This window comes from Typha latifolia, chromosome 14, assembly GCF_019914945.1.
Source record: "Typha latifolia isolate L0001 chromosome 14, TyphaL0001v2, whole genome shotgun sequence".
Lineage (NCBI taxonomy): Eukaryota > Viridiplantae > Streptophyta > Magnoliopsida > Poales > Typhaceae > Typha > Typha latifolia.
The window spans coordinates 1,272,877-1,289,020 of record NC_133099.1 but is presented as its reverse complement, the minus strand read 5'-3'; the positions used below and the strand labels follow the sequence as shown (position 1 = coordinate 1,289,020).

General features: G+C 36.1%; 3 protein-coding genes across 3 annotated transcripts; 1 reads left to right on the top strand and 2 right to left on the bottom strand.

The window, feature by feature from the left end:
* Nucleotides 1-404: 404 nt before the first annotated feature.
* On the bottom strand, nt 405-6,287 carry LOC140800588 (choline transporter protein 1). The gene is made up of 10 exons (XM_073155339.1): nt 5,996-6,287; nt 4,536-4,894; nt 3,973-4,118; nt 3,340-3,523; nt 3,026-3,099; nt 2,834-2,947; nt 2,190-2,546; nt 1,533-1,793; nt 1,189-1,416; nt 405-843 (listed from the first exon to the last, which is right to left on the bottom strand). The coding sequence occupies exons 1-10, from the start codon at nt 6,187-6,189 to the stop codon at nt 652-654; spliced, it is 2,109 nt and encodes a 702-aa protein (XP_073011440.1). The 5' UTR covers nt 6,190-6,287; the 3' UTR covers nt 405-651.
* A 1,444-nt stretch (nt 6,288-7,731) lies between these two features.
* Nucleotides 7,732-11,209, bottom strand: LOC140801048 (E3 ubiquitin-protein ligase RMA2-like). The gene is made up of 3 exons (XM_073156039.1): nt 11,096-11,209; nt 9,670-9,793; nt 7,732-8,450 (listed from the first exon to the last, which is right to left on the bottom strand). Exon 3 carries the CDS (start codon nt 8,444-8,446, stop codon nt 7,784-7,786), a length of 663 nt encoding a protein of 220 aa, XP_073012140.1. The 5' UTR covers nt 8,447-8,450; nt 9,670-9,793; nt 11,096-11,209; the 3' UTR covers nt 7,732-7,783.
* An 823-nt stretch (nt 11,210-12,032) lies between these two features.
* Nucleotides 12,033-16,113, top strand: LOC140800590 (uncharacterized). The gene is made up of 11 exons (XM_073155343.1): nt 12,033-12,185; nt 12,266-12,481; nt 12,556-12,654; nt 12,901-12,989; nt 13,331-13,447; nt 13,717-13,837; nt 14,262-14,346; nt 14,512-14,621; nt 14,893-15,032; nt 15,417-15,513; nt 15,732-16,113. The coding sequence occupies exons 1-11, from the start codon at nt 12,102-12,104 to the stop codon at nt 16,011-16,013; spliced, it is 1,440 nt and encodes a 479-aa protein (XP_073011444.1). The 5' UTR covers nt 12,033-12,101; the 3' UTR covers nt 16,014-16,113.
* The last annotated feature ends 31 nt before the right edge of the window (nt 16,114-16,144 follow it).

The following is a 16,144-nucleotide window of genomic DNA, read 5'->3' as shown; positions in this document are numbered from 1 at the left end:
AAATTTGTCTTCTCCTTCTTCCCATTGGTTCTAATTGCAAAGTGGACAAAAGGGTGGTAGCTGGTTGGATCGACCGAGATTTTTTTAAAAATTAATTACAATTGTTAGGCTTAGTTTGATTGAAGAATAGAAAATTTTATGAATTAATTAAAAATTATTTTTTATAATTTATAATTAAACATCACTAAATTTAGTATAACTAATATTATGATAATTATTCTCCCATAGTATTACTACTGACATCATGGATACCAACCAAATAAGGCCTTAGAATTTCCATCCTAATTACCAAAACGTTTGGGGCTCGGTAAGATGCATTTAACCCTTTAAAAAAATTTAGCTCTTCAAGATCTGAGAACATAAGGAAAAATAATAAGTTATAAGTTGGTGGAATAATAAGAAAGTTACAAAGCAAAATAACTTAAGACTTGATAAGGCATCAAATATTTTGTTTCTGATATCAAACACATATAAAAGAGCATCATTGTAACCTAGTAAGAAAGAAATAGCGAACTCCTACAACAAAGCAAAAAAGAAGACCAAAAAAAAAAGGAAAAGAAAAATTGTGGCACAGACAGGAGGTAAATAGGTGATCCTTTTCTATCTGCTTGTGGATCTGAGAAGCCTAAACAAGGAAAAACAAGCAGGTTCTTAAGATCCTTGAGTTAGTCTCTGCATCTCGCCTTGGCCATCCAGTGTTTCCATGAGAAGGGGAGGAGCATACTGTGCATTTCCTTGATGCTCTTCTGCATCTTGGCAGAAGGAAAGTATGATGGTGTCAATTGACATCTCCACAACTGCAAAGAAAAGGGTTGCGACGATGTAACCAAGTCCCCAGGATACCTACAGGCCCACCGCCCACGCAAAAGAAGTTAGTCTCCAGTTTCCGTAAATATATGCACTTGTCAGTAAAAATAGTAATAGCGTATCGCGATTATGTTTAGTCCAGTAGGCAAGAATGATAGACTCGCCACCAGATATTAGGCGTGTGAAGTGTTCCATGTTATCTACAAATCTTTCAGCAAGATACGAGGAAGTCCATTTCTCTCTCTCAGAAAAAAAAGGAAGATATGAGGAAGCCAAAAGTACATTAACATGCAGGTTTCAGCATATTCTCACACAGACAAACTATTATGCTAGCACACTCGAGGAAAGGTTAATTGCAACAAAGTGGATATGGGAACTTACCAGCACAGGGAACAGAGGTGATGAGATCTTGTTGTGTGAAGATTTGTATTTGTGAGTATCCAACATAAGAAATGCGAAGAGTGCACAGAAGAGGCTGACGCACAACTTTCCAAGAAAGAGAATAACATCCCCAATGACATTCACTTTTCCAATGCGCAATATGTTGTTCATTATCAACCCCGTTGCAATTGTAGAAGCTTTACAGAATCCCTTTCCAGTGATAGCTATCTGTTACACCGAAAAAGGAAAGTAGGTCAGTTGGCATGCATTTACATCTCAACCATTCATAGTATTGTTGAAGTTTCTGGGAAACAAATATGCAAAATAATAATTTAAATACTTACCATAATATAAGCATTTCGATTTACAGACTTGATAGTCCAATCTATGCACCCTAGGCAACATTGAGAAGAAGAGGACATCATTTTCCCCATGCAGCTTTCTGGGGCAGTATCAGTAAGTTTCAACCTGCGACGAAGCGACTCAAGTATAAATCGTACCCACTCTACAATGGATACAATCAGCGAGCCTAGAGCCACAGATCCAAGACTGTACCGCAACAGCCTCTTCATGGAAGAGAATACAGGAAGAAATGGAATCTCTGGCTGCATTCATATAATTTGAGTCATTCAGTCAGAAGAGTTGGCATTTAAACTTCATGCATACAGATGCGGAACATTTCAGGAAAAACGTTTTCCCTTGTAACATTTTTCATGATTTCAAACAGTTAAAAATGAATAAACATGTAGTTCATGGCTTGCTAATGCAAGGAAAATGACCTAACCGCCTAGAGATTTATGGCTTCCAAGGTAGATGCCTTTTTGCTATTAGGCAGTATACAGTTGTATGACTATTTATTTTCCATGTATTGTGATTGTGATCATGATCATATGAGGCATCAACTAGTTGCCAAGATGCATGAAGCATTAAAAGGTCACGGATTACCTCATTAAAATTAAATTTACTTTTAATTCTAATACAGATCCAAGATCAGTGATTACCGATATTTCACCACGAGTCCAGTAGTACGAAGCAACCGATCCTGCTATTATCGTAGAAGAGCAAGCTATGATGAATTGTGTTGCCCAGTAACACCCAAATAGGTGAAAAAGAATGGAGATGCCAATATGCGGGGTATAATGGATGCTATAGCCACAACAACTTTCACAATTAACCCTGTTTGTTTTGAGGTCGTATGAGCAGCAATTGCCATTGCAATCATTTCTGAGAATTTGACCTGAGCTGAAAAGATGGAGCGCAGCAGAAAACCAGAACATGTAGAAGATAGCAAGGATGATGTAGGGCAGAATTGGAAAAATTATAAGAGCCTGAACTTCGCCTATAACCTTTGCAGCAACCTGTAAACAGGTCATAATGATCATTTTCTGTTCCTAAGTGATGACAAATACTCAATGTATAAGGAGATCTTGAGAACAAAATCTTTAATCTAAAAATAGTAGAGAACACCGTCTTCCCATCTCTGACAAATACTATTGTAAACATACAAATCAGATAAAGGTTTTGTTTGAAGAAACATTCCTGCTTCTGCACATGTCCCTGCTTGTCGAATGAAATCTAAATTTACACTGTAAATTCCTGGTAGGTGGCATCGTGAATTCCTTCTACTTACACATATCATGCTTACCTTTAGGACAGATGTTGCTATCAGGATACGTCGGATAATGGCTATTGAAGAGAGGAAGGCAACAATCATTATAATTGTCATCAGAACAGCTGCAGCACGAAGGTGATTTATTTCCTGGAACAAAGACAGTTCAGTTGGTAAGACAAAAGGGAGCAGATTTGACTAAAAAAGCGTTGAAGAGGAAGAATTTACCCGTCCACTTATGTTGACGTATGGGTCAGTTTCACCAATCACAACTGATAAGGCATCATTCCCAATCCATCCAGCTGAAAGCACAAAAAAGTTGATAAGAAGAAAGAATAACACTGATCCATTTAAAAAGAGAGAACATAAAGCATAAATTAAGGAACAATTTTCATTTATTAACTGCTGCTTATAAAATATTTGATCTGTGAAGATCTGGCTTGCTGGCTTCAGGTAGTCTCAAGACTATATATACATCACATGATATAGTATCTTTTCTTTACATCATATATCTCAAGGATTTAGGATACCACATAACTAACCTTTTGTATAGTAAAACATTGTAACAGATATTATAAGGGCATTGAAAAGAATCACTGTTATCCATGTCATCCCAGCAACAAAATGGCGAATCATTAGTAACCAGATTACAGATAGGAACAGTGGCAAGATTCCTCCACAAACTATCAACACAGGCCAGGACTTTCCGATATCTGCAACATACCTCTGTGCACCATACAACAGTTCATTTGTTAAGTTTATTTTCAGCAAATAATGAGCATCAAATTTAATAGCGACATGCATGCAAATCCAGAAATATCATTTAAAATGCAAAGCTACTCTGTCATATGTTTAAATTTTCAGACTGGCTGCTAACATCATCCTCAACAGAAGGATAAGAACATAAATTTTGGAAGTCTTGCGGATTTTGACAGATGGACTGCTTATAATTTTGGAAAATGCAAGAATGGAGATATGACCTCCATATAAAATTATAAAACAGTTTCATCTTTAAACAGAAACAGAAGTATGAGAGGAAAAACAAGAGAAGACCAACACGGTGATGTCACATATCCAGGAAACACTTGGTTGATTAAATATGTTTTAGCTCAATTTTCATAAGAATATAAAAGGAAATTACATAAAAGACACATTTTTATTAAGAACTTCCAGACCTTTAAGACAGCTGACCGAGAATTGATGGCCCTGTGGATATTTTTATCTATTAATATGTTCTCATCTATGCTGACACCACCCATCTGCTGCCAATGTCTCAAAGAAACATTAGATGCACGAGCAATATATTGGCAACTCCAGAAAACTGCATAACAGTAAAAGTATTTAGGTTAGATACTTATTCCTAAAATGTATCCGAAACAGATGCATCATTGGAAGAAGGGAGGTTATTCATTTGGTGCCTACAATCCAAAAAAACTAGAACACCTTCATCATTCTCTTAGACTTCCAAGAAATAGAATTATCGCAATGGATGCCAAAGAGCAAATACCCTGGATGGCAGATACATATTCACTCTTGAATTGGCAAAGCCATAACAAGATTTTGTCCCATTGGCTATAAAGAAATCAAATAAAATATTTAGCTGCTTCGTCAACAGCAGCTTAGGGGTCTTATGTAGTTCAAATCCAATCTAATTCCTAAATTTTCAGAAAAAATGAATCAGAATAGAAGAAAGTTATTTGATGTGCAAGTATTATATTTCAAGAGCTGCTACACTAACCATTTACACTTGGAAATATGACAGGGTAGCATGGGCCTTGCAACTGAAGAGAGCTATTCCTCATCTCTGGTGTGAGAAACTCAAAATAATCATAGTCCCTGTCAATCCAGTCATCAACTGAGAGGTGGATGTCACCTTCTGGATAGTCACAGACAAAGTTCACCCCATCTTCTGCAGGAATGGGGCATTCCATTAAGCAGATGGTTCTAGCATCAGCCAGATTGAAATGGCTGCTCTTCAGACCACTTAGGTAGACTTGGTTAGGATTCATCCAGTATTTAACCTCTAGTTCGCGCAAATCTGGGTCACCATGCCTGTTGCCACATATATTTCCTTTATAATCTAGACCATACGTCAGCCTGCATAAGATATTGCCATTTATTAATCACAAACCTCAAAAGGTAAGCAGAAGGTAGATAGACTAGCCAGTGGCAATAATGAGAAAATGTGGAATTCATGTTAAGCTAGACAAATACATAATCTTGCATTTTTATTTTATTGTTCATCTCAAAAATTGTTTTAAAGAATAATCAGAACAATCTCAAGCATAGAAATACCAAACCAAAAAGTAGAAAGAATAAATATGAAAAATCAACCACAAATATCAGCATTCCCAGATCCTGAAGACCACAATTAGAGAGAGAGAGCACCATAACTTTGATAATTTGCATATAACAGAAAGAAACCAGATCACCTCAAGAAATCAGAATAAATAATATTAACTACTGAAATCAACAAAATTTGGTCATCGCTATCAGCGTAGAATTTGCCCATCACAAAGCTTCAGTTAAACTGACCAATACATTCTCTCTGAACATCATAAGATTGCATAATATAAAGGGGCCCATTCCATGTCCGAAACCCCTCATAGTAACAATGGCCAACTTTTGACCAGGAAAGGTCACCATCTTCCACAACAACCTCTAGATCGCCTTAAATCAAACAAGTAACAATATGCCCACGGCAGAGCAAAATGGATATCTTGAATCCCAGATGAATTGACAGACCACCACCATTAGATACCAGTAAATTGTTACGATAAAATCCAGCAAGTTAGCGAATGCCACTTATAGGTATGAATCACTAAAGGTCCAGCATATTTAAATGGGGGACCATCTGAAAAAAAAATGCTTCAAGAACAAGAATGAGCTCATTGTGCTAACCAATCTAGCAGATAAGCTCAAACAAACACCAAAAACAGATTAAAAAACATCCTTTTGGATCTCTCATCTCAAGCTCTCTAGCCATCAACTTGTATAAAAAAAAAAGATGCTTCCACAGAATGCAATAATTCAGTCATACACAACACATCATTGCCAAAAACGCAGACGAGTAAAAAGAAGAAAAATTGGGAAAGAACCATTTGAAATAACCCAAAGAAAAAGGTTCAGAAAAGGCCATTTTTACCCCAAAAGTCGTTCTTTTTTAGTGGGTTTTCAAAGTAAGTAAGAGAGATTCACCTCAATGGGTTTCCTTGGTTGAATCCGAAGCTGGAGTTAACGATCATGGCGACCCAGAAGGCGATGAAGACCACGAGGAACACTAAATCACGACATTTCCGGTTGTGCCTTATGATTCCTCCTCCGACCTGCCCTTCACCGTCACTCCCAGCCGTCGGATACCTCCCAATGATCGCCCCCAGTGGACCCCCCATTCTTCCTCCTCCCTTCTTGCCCCAAATTTAGAGAGAGAAGAGAGAGAGAGAAGAGGAGTGAAAGAAGAAGTGAGTTGCGAGGTGGATTTGGTGTCTGAAAGCTTGAGAGAGGAAAGCAACTGCGTTCCGTTGTGCCGCAAGAACAATTTTATAGAGGAAAGCGACCGGGGTAGCCTTCGGTGGCCAGTCTTTTTTCGTTATTGCACTCACACCCTTCTCAAATTTTTTATTTGTCTATAACCCTCTAAATTTAGTATGTTAGTGTTAATATCTCTTAAAATCCTTCTTCAAGTAATTTTCAAATTTAAAATTCAACCACTTAAATTTAAAGGATGAAAATACATTTTTTTATGTATATATAATGTTCATATTGATACAGAATAATTACTGTTAGATATCAAAAATATTTGCATAAATATCAAAGTTAGTAAAATTTAATGTAAATAAATTAATTCAAAGGGGTATAACTGCAAAAATTCTTTTGGGGAATGGGGCATGGGGCTGCTTCTCATTTCGCTGGACTAGGTTTAGTGTTGCTATTAGAGAGTACAGTGGAAGCAAAGGTGGTTTGGGAATGGGATTGGGAGGGGCAAAAAAGAACTGTTTTGGGTTTTAGTATTAGATTAAGACAAGGGTTTGAATGCGTTTAATAAAAAAATCTATCCTAGATCGCTGTCAGCATCTTTGTTCTTTCACGTCACACGGTTGGTTTACTAGGGAATAAATTGAGTTAAGAACTCGACCTTTATCCAAATCTTATAAGATCTACTAAGATTTTAAGCTAAAATAGAAGTGTATTAAGTAGATCCATGGGAAGATTTCCATAATTTAAGTTACACTAACCATTTTGCACCAACTAAATCTAAGAATTTGTTATGTGCCCTCATTGAGTCGAATCGGGCATTTTAGATTTCTGACAGTGACTTCAATAGTTTCTAATCATTGGTGGTTGATGTTGGATGCAGTTAGTTATCATCTGACTCTTGATTAATTAGATGAGAGGGCAGTCCAATGAAGAGTTTTCAATTTAGAATTAGGATTAAGATTTCACGAGAGAGATTTGATCCAAGGATTCAATGGTTGTTCACAGTAGATGAACAACCTAACGAAAGTATAATTATCCAAGGGAACAAATACTGCCGGAAAGAAAATATTTAGACAAATACAACCTAATGTAGATATTTTCGAGCTCCTAAATTAGAATTTAGGCCTAGTTTACTTTAGCGAATAAGATTCATATTTGTTATTACTAAAATAATATTTTTATTTTAGAAATAATCATGCTTATGTTTACTTGTGTTCTAAAATAAGTGAAAATTATCTTTGATGTGATATAAAGTATAAAAAATAAAAAATAAAGTTAACATGAATACATTTTGATTTGTGTAGTATAAAATATAATTTTAATAAATAGTATTTGTATTCTAAAATAAAAATATTATAATGTTTAACTGTTATTTTAAAACAAAGAGTTATATTCTGTAATAAAATAAATTATTTATAAAGTAAATAGAGGCTATAGTAAATTACAACATAAGACAATGACCTTTGCAAAGACTACCTTCTCACACATCATTTACATGCATAAAAGAATTCAAAAGAAGAAGAGGAACACAACAATAAAGACTACGAGGAAGAGCCATAAATCGTTCAAAGCTTCCTCAATACGTCGCTGCCGCCGCCTCATCCTCTCGCCACCCATAGCAAAATGATATGGGTCAGCATTACACAATTCACCCATAGTGAGATTTCTAAACACCCACGGTAGATTTGCGGCCGCCGTCAAACCGATAACTCCCCTAGTGTGGTAAGGACAAAAGTGGAGATGACTGTGAGAGTAGTCATGATACCGTGACTGTTGCATTGGTGGATTGACATCTAAGTATGCATCCATGTTTGGTTGAGTATGAGCTTCTTCGTTTATGGTACAGAGCGAAGGTTGACTTGGTATCTTTGGATTTCGGTTAGATCCAACTTTTGAGCTGAGGCCTCGGCCGTAAAGAGGAATGAGAGAATTCTGTGAGATTACGGCTTTACAGACAGGGCATCGTTGTGAGGACGTGGAGTCCACCTGTAGCCACTTATAGATGCACGGCCAGCAGTAGAGATGGCCGCAGAGCGTGATGACTGGATCAACAGCGAACTCTAAGCAGATGTTGCAGTCGAAGTATGCAGCTGCCGATGATGCAGACAGCTTTGAGTCATAGCAATTGTTCAATGAATGCTGCTTGTTGAGTTCAGGCACCTCTGCTTCCATTATGCTTGGAAAAGATTAACACACAAGTAAAAGAGCAGATAGTCATTACAACTGATAGCTACTAGTAATAGCTCGATAAATCGTAAACATAGTTATGGTTTGTTGTTCTTATCCAGTAAGAGCTTGTACTACTTCTTAGAAGAAAGATGGAGGAGATGCAAGAAATAAGTAGCACGGAAGATAAATCTTTTCAAAAGAGAATTAATGCTACTCAACTTATCCAATCATTTGCCTGATAAGCTATAATGTCCTGCAATAAGAAACCACTGCAAGGCCTTTATCACAGATTCACAGTACCCTCCAGTTTTTACTAAAGAAACACTTCTTATGTACTTCAAGATTCATCTGAGAAATTTTTAACAATCCTATGTGAAAACAATAGTTTAATAAGATCCTTGCATAAGTCACTCCTTATCAGATATGAAGTTTGGCTCCTCGTCTGCCTCATGAGACCCTAGATCTCCAGATAATTGTGAGAAAATATTCTAAGTTTATACCACAAGAGACCCTTCCTCTGATAAGGGTAATTCCATCTTTAATTAATAGTAATTCTTTGCATGATTACATTGTGCAAATAACAATGCGAAGCATGGCGAGCAGGACAATTTGTGGTCCACTATAAGTGCATGAAAAGTGGCACAAAAAAAAAATCATCTGACATTGTGGTCCAAAACTTTATTGCTGAAAATTTCTCCACTCCAAACAGTAACAGGGCAGGTAATTAGTGTCTTGGAAGAGCCCACCTACTTAGAGCTATGTCTTTTCTTGCATGTCACCAAGGTTGGCATATCAAAAAAACAAATGGGCTTACATAGAGTATGCATTATTATACTAGCCACAAACCATAATTAGCACTTGTAAATGAAAAGTTACATAAGAGTTAACTAAGATGATTTAGATATGTCAGATAGATCACATCTTGCATTACGAGCGATTTCATTCAAGTAAAAGGTTTTATTGCGAAGAAAGGGAAGATCAAAGACTGATGTGATATAACACCTAAATTTGACAAGTATCCTTACATTAAATAGAGATGAGTGGAGGAAATAAATCCATATTGACCACAAGTAGTTGGAACTAAAAATGGGTTAGATGTCACATATGGAAAACATTACATGCTATGGTTGAAGGCACTTTTCGAGCTAAATCTACCCATTAATACCGAAACAAGAACAATTAGGTGGGGACTCAAGCTGCCAGCTGAAGAAATTAATGCTACTCACCTTTTTTCTTTTTTTGCGTGGATGGAGACTTGGCTCTCTGTACGGCTACTTAGAAAAGTCTGAGGTTTTAAAATACTGTAGGCGTCGTGAGATAAGCCAACCGCATAGACGCCTACGTCAGTGCCTATACGGATGCCAACAAATTAAGATGGTTCAAGACAAATAAATAAATAAGTAATGGTTAAAATTAGAGATATTTACATAATAGTCACCGAAAATTTCTAAGATATATTACGCCCCTATATTCTTCAAAATTTCATAATTATCACCAAAATTATTATATTTTTTTGAAAAATATTATTTCATTGGTTAAATCTGAATTATGATTAAAACACTACTTAAATCCAAAACAAGACTATCTTACTCTTATATGAATTATTAAAAATTGTTTAAAGACTATCCAATATTATACTCATTACCATTATACAATATAATATATCTTATTTTATGCAGACAAAATTGATGATAAATATTTTTATACTGAATATTTTATTTAATTATGTGTTTATTAATTTTAATAATAATATGTTAGGATTTTTTATTAAAAATTAATCATAATAGTTTATTCTTTTAGAAAGATTCTAGTGGCAATTTTGATATTTTAGAGAATATAGCGGCAATTATGATTATGTAATTTTTTTTTAATTAAGGCATAAGATAGTTAAAATAATATATATATATATATATATATATATATATATATATATATATATATATTCAATAATATTTATCTAAATATTTCTGTTGAGAACCATAGTAACCATCCACAAATTTAGTGAGATCTATGAAGTATTTGAATTTGAAGATCAAACTAAACAGTAAAATGGGTGCCTATACAGCAAGATGGTTATTTTCTAAACCAACTTTACACAGCTCTAATTTTTAATTTAGATTTCATTTGTGGTAGTCTCATACAGTTGAGAATTACTATGCATATTCCTTTCATCAAAACATTGCCATAACAACTATCAAGAATTATTTTTTCTTAATATTAAATTGCAATCAAAAGAGTCGACATATAGAAGAAATCTTTAAGGACAAATAATTCATCTACGTAGAGATTGACAAAATAAAACAAAACTAAATAGACATAGATTAAAATAAGTAAACCAGAACCATGATTAAACCCTAGCAATGCTACTAACTGCTATCCGGATCAAACCAATTATCCAAACTACGATCTCCACATAACCGAAATAATTCACAAAAATTAAAATAGATTCCCGCCGCTACTCTACTAGGACAAATTTTGGCCATTAACCCAATCGAAGAACTCAAATCAACAAAGATTCATCTCATCGTGCTATCTTACAAGTAACGACGCCAAAAATTAAAGCTAAAAGAAGAAAGAATTGAAGAAAAAACGACAACCTCAGCAGTACAAATCCAAAGCTTAAGGAGCTACGTAGGCTTTTCGATCGCATACCGATTAGACTTCGAAAGGGCGAAGAGGGATTAATCTCAAGTCCGGCGAGCTTTAACGCCGGAGATAGCGGAGAAGGACAAGAGAGGGAGAGGGAGAGAGAGAGGTAGAAGGAGGAGTATAATAACCGCCGTGGAGCTTTATTCCATTTCAACCCATATAGCCGAGGGTTGACGTATAAAGCCCGGTTTCCTCGTCACACGTGCCGGTAAACTCACGCGAGATGTAGCTCTATATCGTCGCCACTCGCCACGGGGTGGAAACGCGCGAGAAGGATACATTTCTCCGTGTTCGCATCTTTATCCGGAGCAATGCCCGGATAAGGACCGGTGAGCGAGAATAACTGTCCTATCCGCTTCGATCATCTTCATTCAGCATGGATAGCCGACTCTTATTCTTCGTGGTTAGCACTATTCTATCCACGCACTTAAAAGAGAAATGATATAATAAACTTCACCAAACCAAACACTGCAAGTGAATAATATTTTTCTGAGCGTCGTCGAGTCGAGAGAAAGGGAAAGAGAAAGAAAGCATCTAAGAGAGTCAGTTTGGTAAAGAATAGTGAGACTTTTAATCAAGTTAGGTGCCAGCCAACTACTCACATGTGTTAATTGTGTAGATTAGTCTACTAAGAAGAACAAAGTATGGGCGCACTTAAATTAAATAGTCTACATCTTAGTATCTTCTTAATTTGAAAATTTTATCTACTATATGAGTATTTATAATTTGACTCTTAAATTTTTTTAATATGACAAAATACTCTTGTCTTTAATTTTTTTGACGGAAATATATTATATAAATGGTAACTTTAATATCCTTAAGTAAATTTTTTAAATTAAATATATGCTTATTCTAACATTATACTCGCGACGATTGGGCTTTCACCAAAGGCCCAAATCGAGATCTAAATCCAAATGTGGCCCAAGTCAAAACAAACTTCGCTCCATAACGCTCTTCTCACTGCCGTCTCCTTAACCAAATTCCACATCCATCGATCAAACCCGCGACGATGGTGAAGACGGTGGTCGGCGAAGAAACTCAACTGAAGCCCTTGGAAGACCGCCTGTTCGGGTCTGGAATCCCTCCCGCGGAGGTATTTTTGTTATTTATCTGTCTATCTTCCACCCGCTTTTTCTACGATCCTTGTAACGATTTGAGTGATTTCTCGAACAGGTGGGACTAATCATAGGGAAATTAAGCCCCAACACGGATCGTGGACTGGTGTACGCTTTGATTGCTACGCCGCCCACGGATGGCGGAGGACCCGCTTGCTCTCTTCGATCCGAGGGGGAGAAGAGGAAGGCTGGATCCAAGGGCGGGAAGAGTTCGATGGAGACGGCGCCAACTCTTGTTATTGATGGGGATTGGGTTGCCGAGCACGCGCGACAGGTGACGGGAATTACTTAAGCGTGATTTGGTATCTAAAGTTTTGATTTTTGTTCTGAATCTTTAAGATCTTTAAGGTGTCGAGGATGCTGTTGGGTGGAATGGATGTGGTGGGTGTCTACGTTTGGGCCTCTGAGGGTTCGTTTAAGGCAACTTCACCTGCTGTGCTCTCCCAGGTTCGAAGTTCGTCTCTTTTATTCTTCTTTTTTCCTCTTCGTGGAATTTAGTAAGAAATGAAGGAATTGAAATAGGTGGTATTAATTTTTTTACCTCATAAGTTTCTCTTGATAACAGTTGATTTCACCTTTCATCCGCTTGCATACTATTAGTAGATTATGAATCAATTTTTTATTTTTTTAGATATATTAGCTCTTTTTTGTCCCAGCCTTTTCTTACTCGTTTTGTCAAGCTTTTTTTTACAGGTAGTTAGGGGGGTTGCCCAAGCATCTCCTTGGTATGACAGTGGATTTGATGAGAGGCTGCTCATTCACATTTCATATAGCCCAAGAAGGTGGTCCACAATGTCTTTCTTTCTTTATATATGTAACTTAAAAGTTTCTTATCTTTTATGTTTTCCCAATTCTGATTGTTCTTACGATATTTGCTTCTTAGAAACTAAGAGTAAAGTTTGCCATTTTTTTGTTGTTGCTTTTCTTGGAAAGTATATGAAGTGATTGTATCCTTGAAAGTTGGAAGCATTCTGCGGATCTTCTTTTCTGTCATGCTATGCAACTCATTGTTTCAATTGTGATTCATTCAACAAAAATCCACTTTCAATTTTATTTCTGAAGTGGTCATTTATTATAGTTGGATTGGAATTTTCAGTTCTTGTAGTTTGATCTATCTTGACAGGTGGGTATGTCGAATCTGTACATTGGGATCAAGTAGTCAGCGACCATGTGATTTCAAAATGGGCAAGTTGTTAGCTTCTGTTCAAGCTTTCAGATGCATGTATAATTTTGAAATAAGGTATTATTTGCATGTAAATTTCATGAGATTTGCGACTTTCCTGTTATTAGTATTCATCCCATATTTCCATGTTATCTTCCATTTTTGTCAATAGACTTCTAGCTTTTCTGCAGCCACAGTCAGCCTTGTGTAGAAGTGCTAGAGTATGTTATTGATAATTGCTATCACTTGATGTAGACCTCCATAAATTATATGAATGATTGATGTGCTTACTTACAATGTAGAAGTTTTCTTGTTTACTCTCATTTACTTGTACATGTTTTGCATAGATTACCCATTTTTCAGGTTGGGCCTTTCAATTCCAATACTTTTAAGAATGCTATTTTCAAGGGAATTAATCATCTTGCAAGAGAAGTACGAAGTGCGAAAGCCTTGGTAGATGGAGATCTGGTATGACACTCATCATTTTTCTATTGACTTCATTTTATAGGATTTTTATACTATTCAGGATGATGTCATTTCAACAATAAATAGGTTGTACAAAGAATACACAATTCATTATTTCATCAACAGAAAATCTTAATTCTGAATGGTGTATGGTTAAATTGAAAATTAAAATTTAAAAGCCTATGCCAGTTAATCTGTTGACTACTTATCCAAATTTCTATCTTCCCTTCCCCTACTCCTAATCCTCATGTATCAGAATTCATTATGTAGCAGTAGTTAGCATGGTTAGTTTGTTTAATGTTTCCTTTGTCAAAGGTAGCAGAGAAAGTTTTACACAGACTTCTGTTTTCTCTGTAAAACCATCCGCCCATCTTTCTTCCTCATGCTTGGCTTTTTCTTGTCGTGCTATTTGTATTATGTCATCTAGGTGTTGGAAGATCTATGCACCAAATCAGAGGGCCTTCATGAAGTTGAATTGCTTTCACCATTCAAGGAAGATGTGCCAGTGGAAGGTGTGTTGGCACTTATATTTATGAATGCCATACACTTCTTTTTCTTTGCATTGCATTTGAAACATAAGCATGAATATAGTAACGAGGTACACATATTTTTGTTCTTGTGCTAGTTAATTTTCCTTTATCATCCTGAGGGGCTAATAATATGTAATTCATGTAAAGCATGCAGTTCAGAGGAAGTTGCCGGGCTTGTGGTCTTTAATGGATCTGTTTGTGCCTCTGCATACTTGGGTCCTCGAGAACCTGTTTCAGAAGCTATATCTAATATAAAGGTACTTCATCAATATCCTTTTTAAAGTAGATGTATGTATCCCCACTATTTGGTACCAATAAGTGCAATTAATGTCCTGATTTGAAGCTATCAGAAGGTTTAAAAATGAATGATGTAATGCAGGCGTATTTCAAATGGTTTTCATCAAGTAAACAGTTGTGTTGCCTTTTGGAAGTACTTGGCTTCTAAAATCATCTTCTTTTGTAAAATCTTTTTGTAGTTTTGTCATATTAATAGTTCTAAGCAACCTTGTTTTTCCTTATTTTGTTAAGGCGGACATCATCACTAGTTTAAGAAGTAGACTAGATATCATTGCTGATGAGGTAGAAGGACAAGAGGCCAGAGCCAGCGAAGAATGTGGTGATGCATCAGCTGAAAAGCCCATTCATCAACTTATTTTACATGAATTAAGGTAATCCTCCTCAAATAATTTCGAGAAATATTATGTGCTAAACAATGTCTTATATTCAACATATTATATTCATAAACAACTTTTGAAGAACTTGAGCACTTCCAGCACTAATACTTTTGGACATGTCCTTGCCACTCTTCTTTTCCACTATAAATCTCCATTATTGTCTTCCATTTTTAGCATTTTATGCACAATAACTTCAGAAGATATAAATTTTTTGCAGTTGCGTTACTTGATTCAAGTGGTTATTTTTTGGAAATTTTTTCTTCATTTCCTAATCTTGCCCTCAATGTGAGAACAAAAGAAGAATATACTTTCCACTTTTCCAGGCACTAATACTACATGAGTGGCTCTTAACGACAAATTGTACTCTTTTGGAAACAGAAAACCTTCCTCTCTCTCATTTCCTAGAAGAGTTCTGGTCCCATGGTCAGCTGGCATCTACGTTTGTGACTACCTACAACCATCAGAGACTTTTGAGGTTTGGCTGTTCTTTTTACTACTTATAAGCTAAATGGAGTACTGATATCCACGACTTAATTCACTGCAAATAAAGTGCGTGTAGTATTCTAAAAGCTCATATTAAATGAATGATTTTGATAGGACAAACAATTATCTGAATGACTGAAACTAAGAGAAAAAGGCAAGGGACAATCATTGTTGATCATCTGCTGTCTCACACTTCCATCTTGGTTGCAGGATACAAAGGACCGCTGCAAAGAGATGTTATCCATGGAAGCTCCAATAGAGACATCTGCGATATTAGAACCAGAGACCGTAATGGCACCAGTTACGATACAGTCATTCTGGGACGTGGTCAATGGAGATGCAGCGACTACTATCAATTATTCAGAGAAGGGAGAAAGCTCAAGTGAACAAAAAGACATTGGGAAATCAAAAGGAAGGAATCTAAACTTTCTAAGTGCTATATTTTTCCTCTTATTGGCCCTTCTAGTTGGATTTGTAATCACTTCCCGTTGATGGATTTTCCCCACTCATGTAACAGTCTTCATGTTTGTTCCCTTTTTCTTAAAAAATTTTATTTTCAAATTGAAGTTGCAGAACTAAATAGTTCAGTTTATCGTTGGTGTTATCTGTTTCTTTGGCAGTTC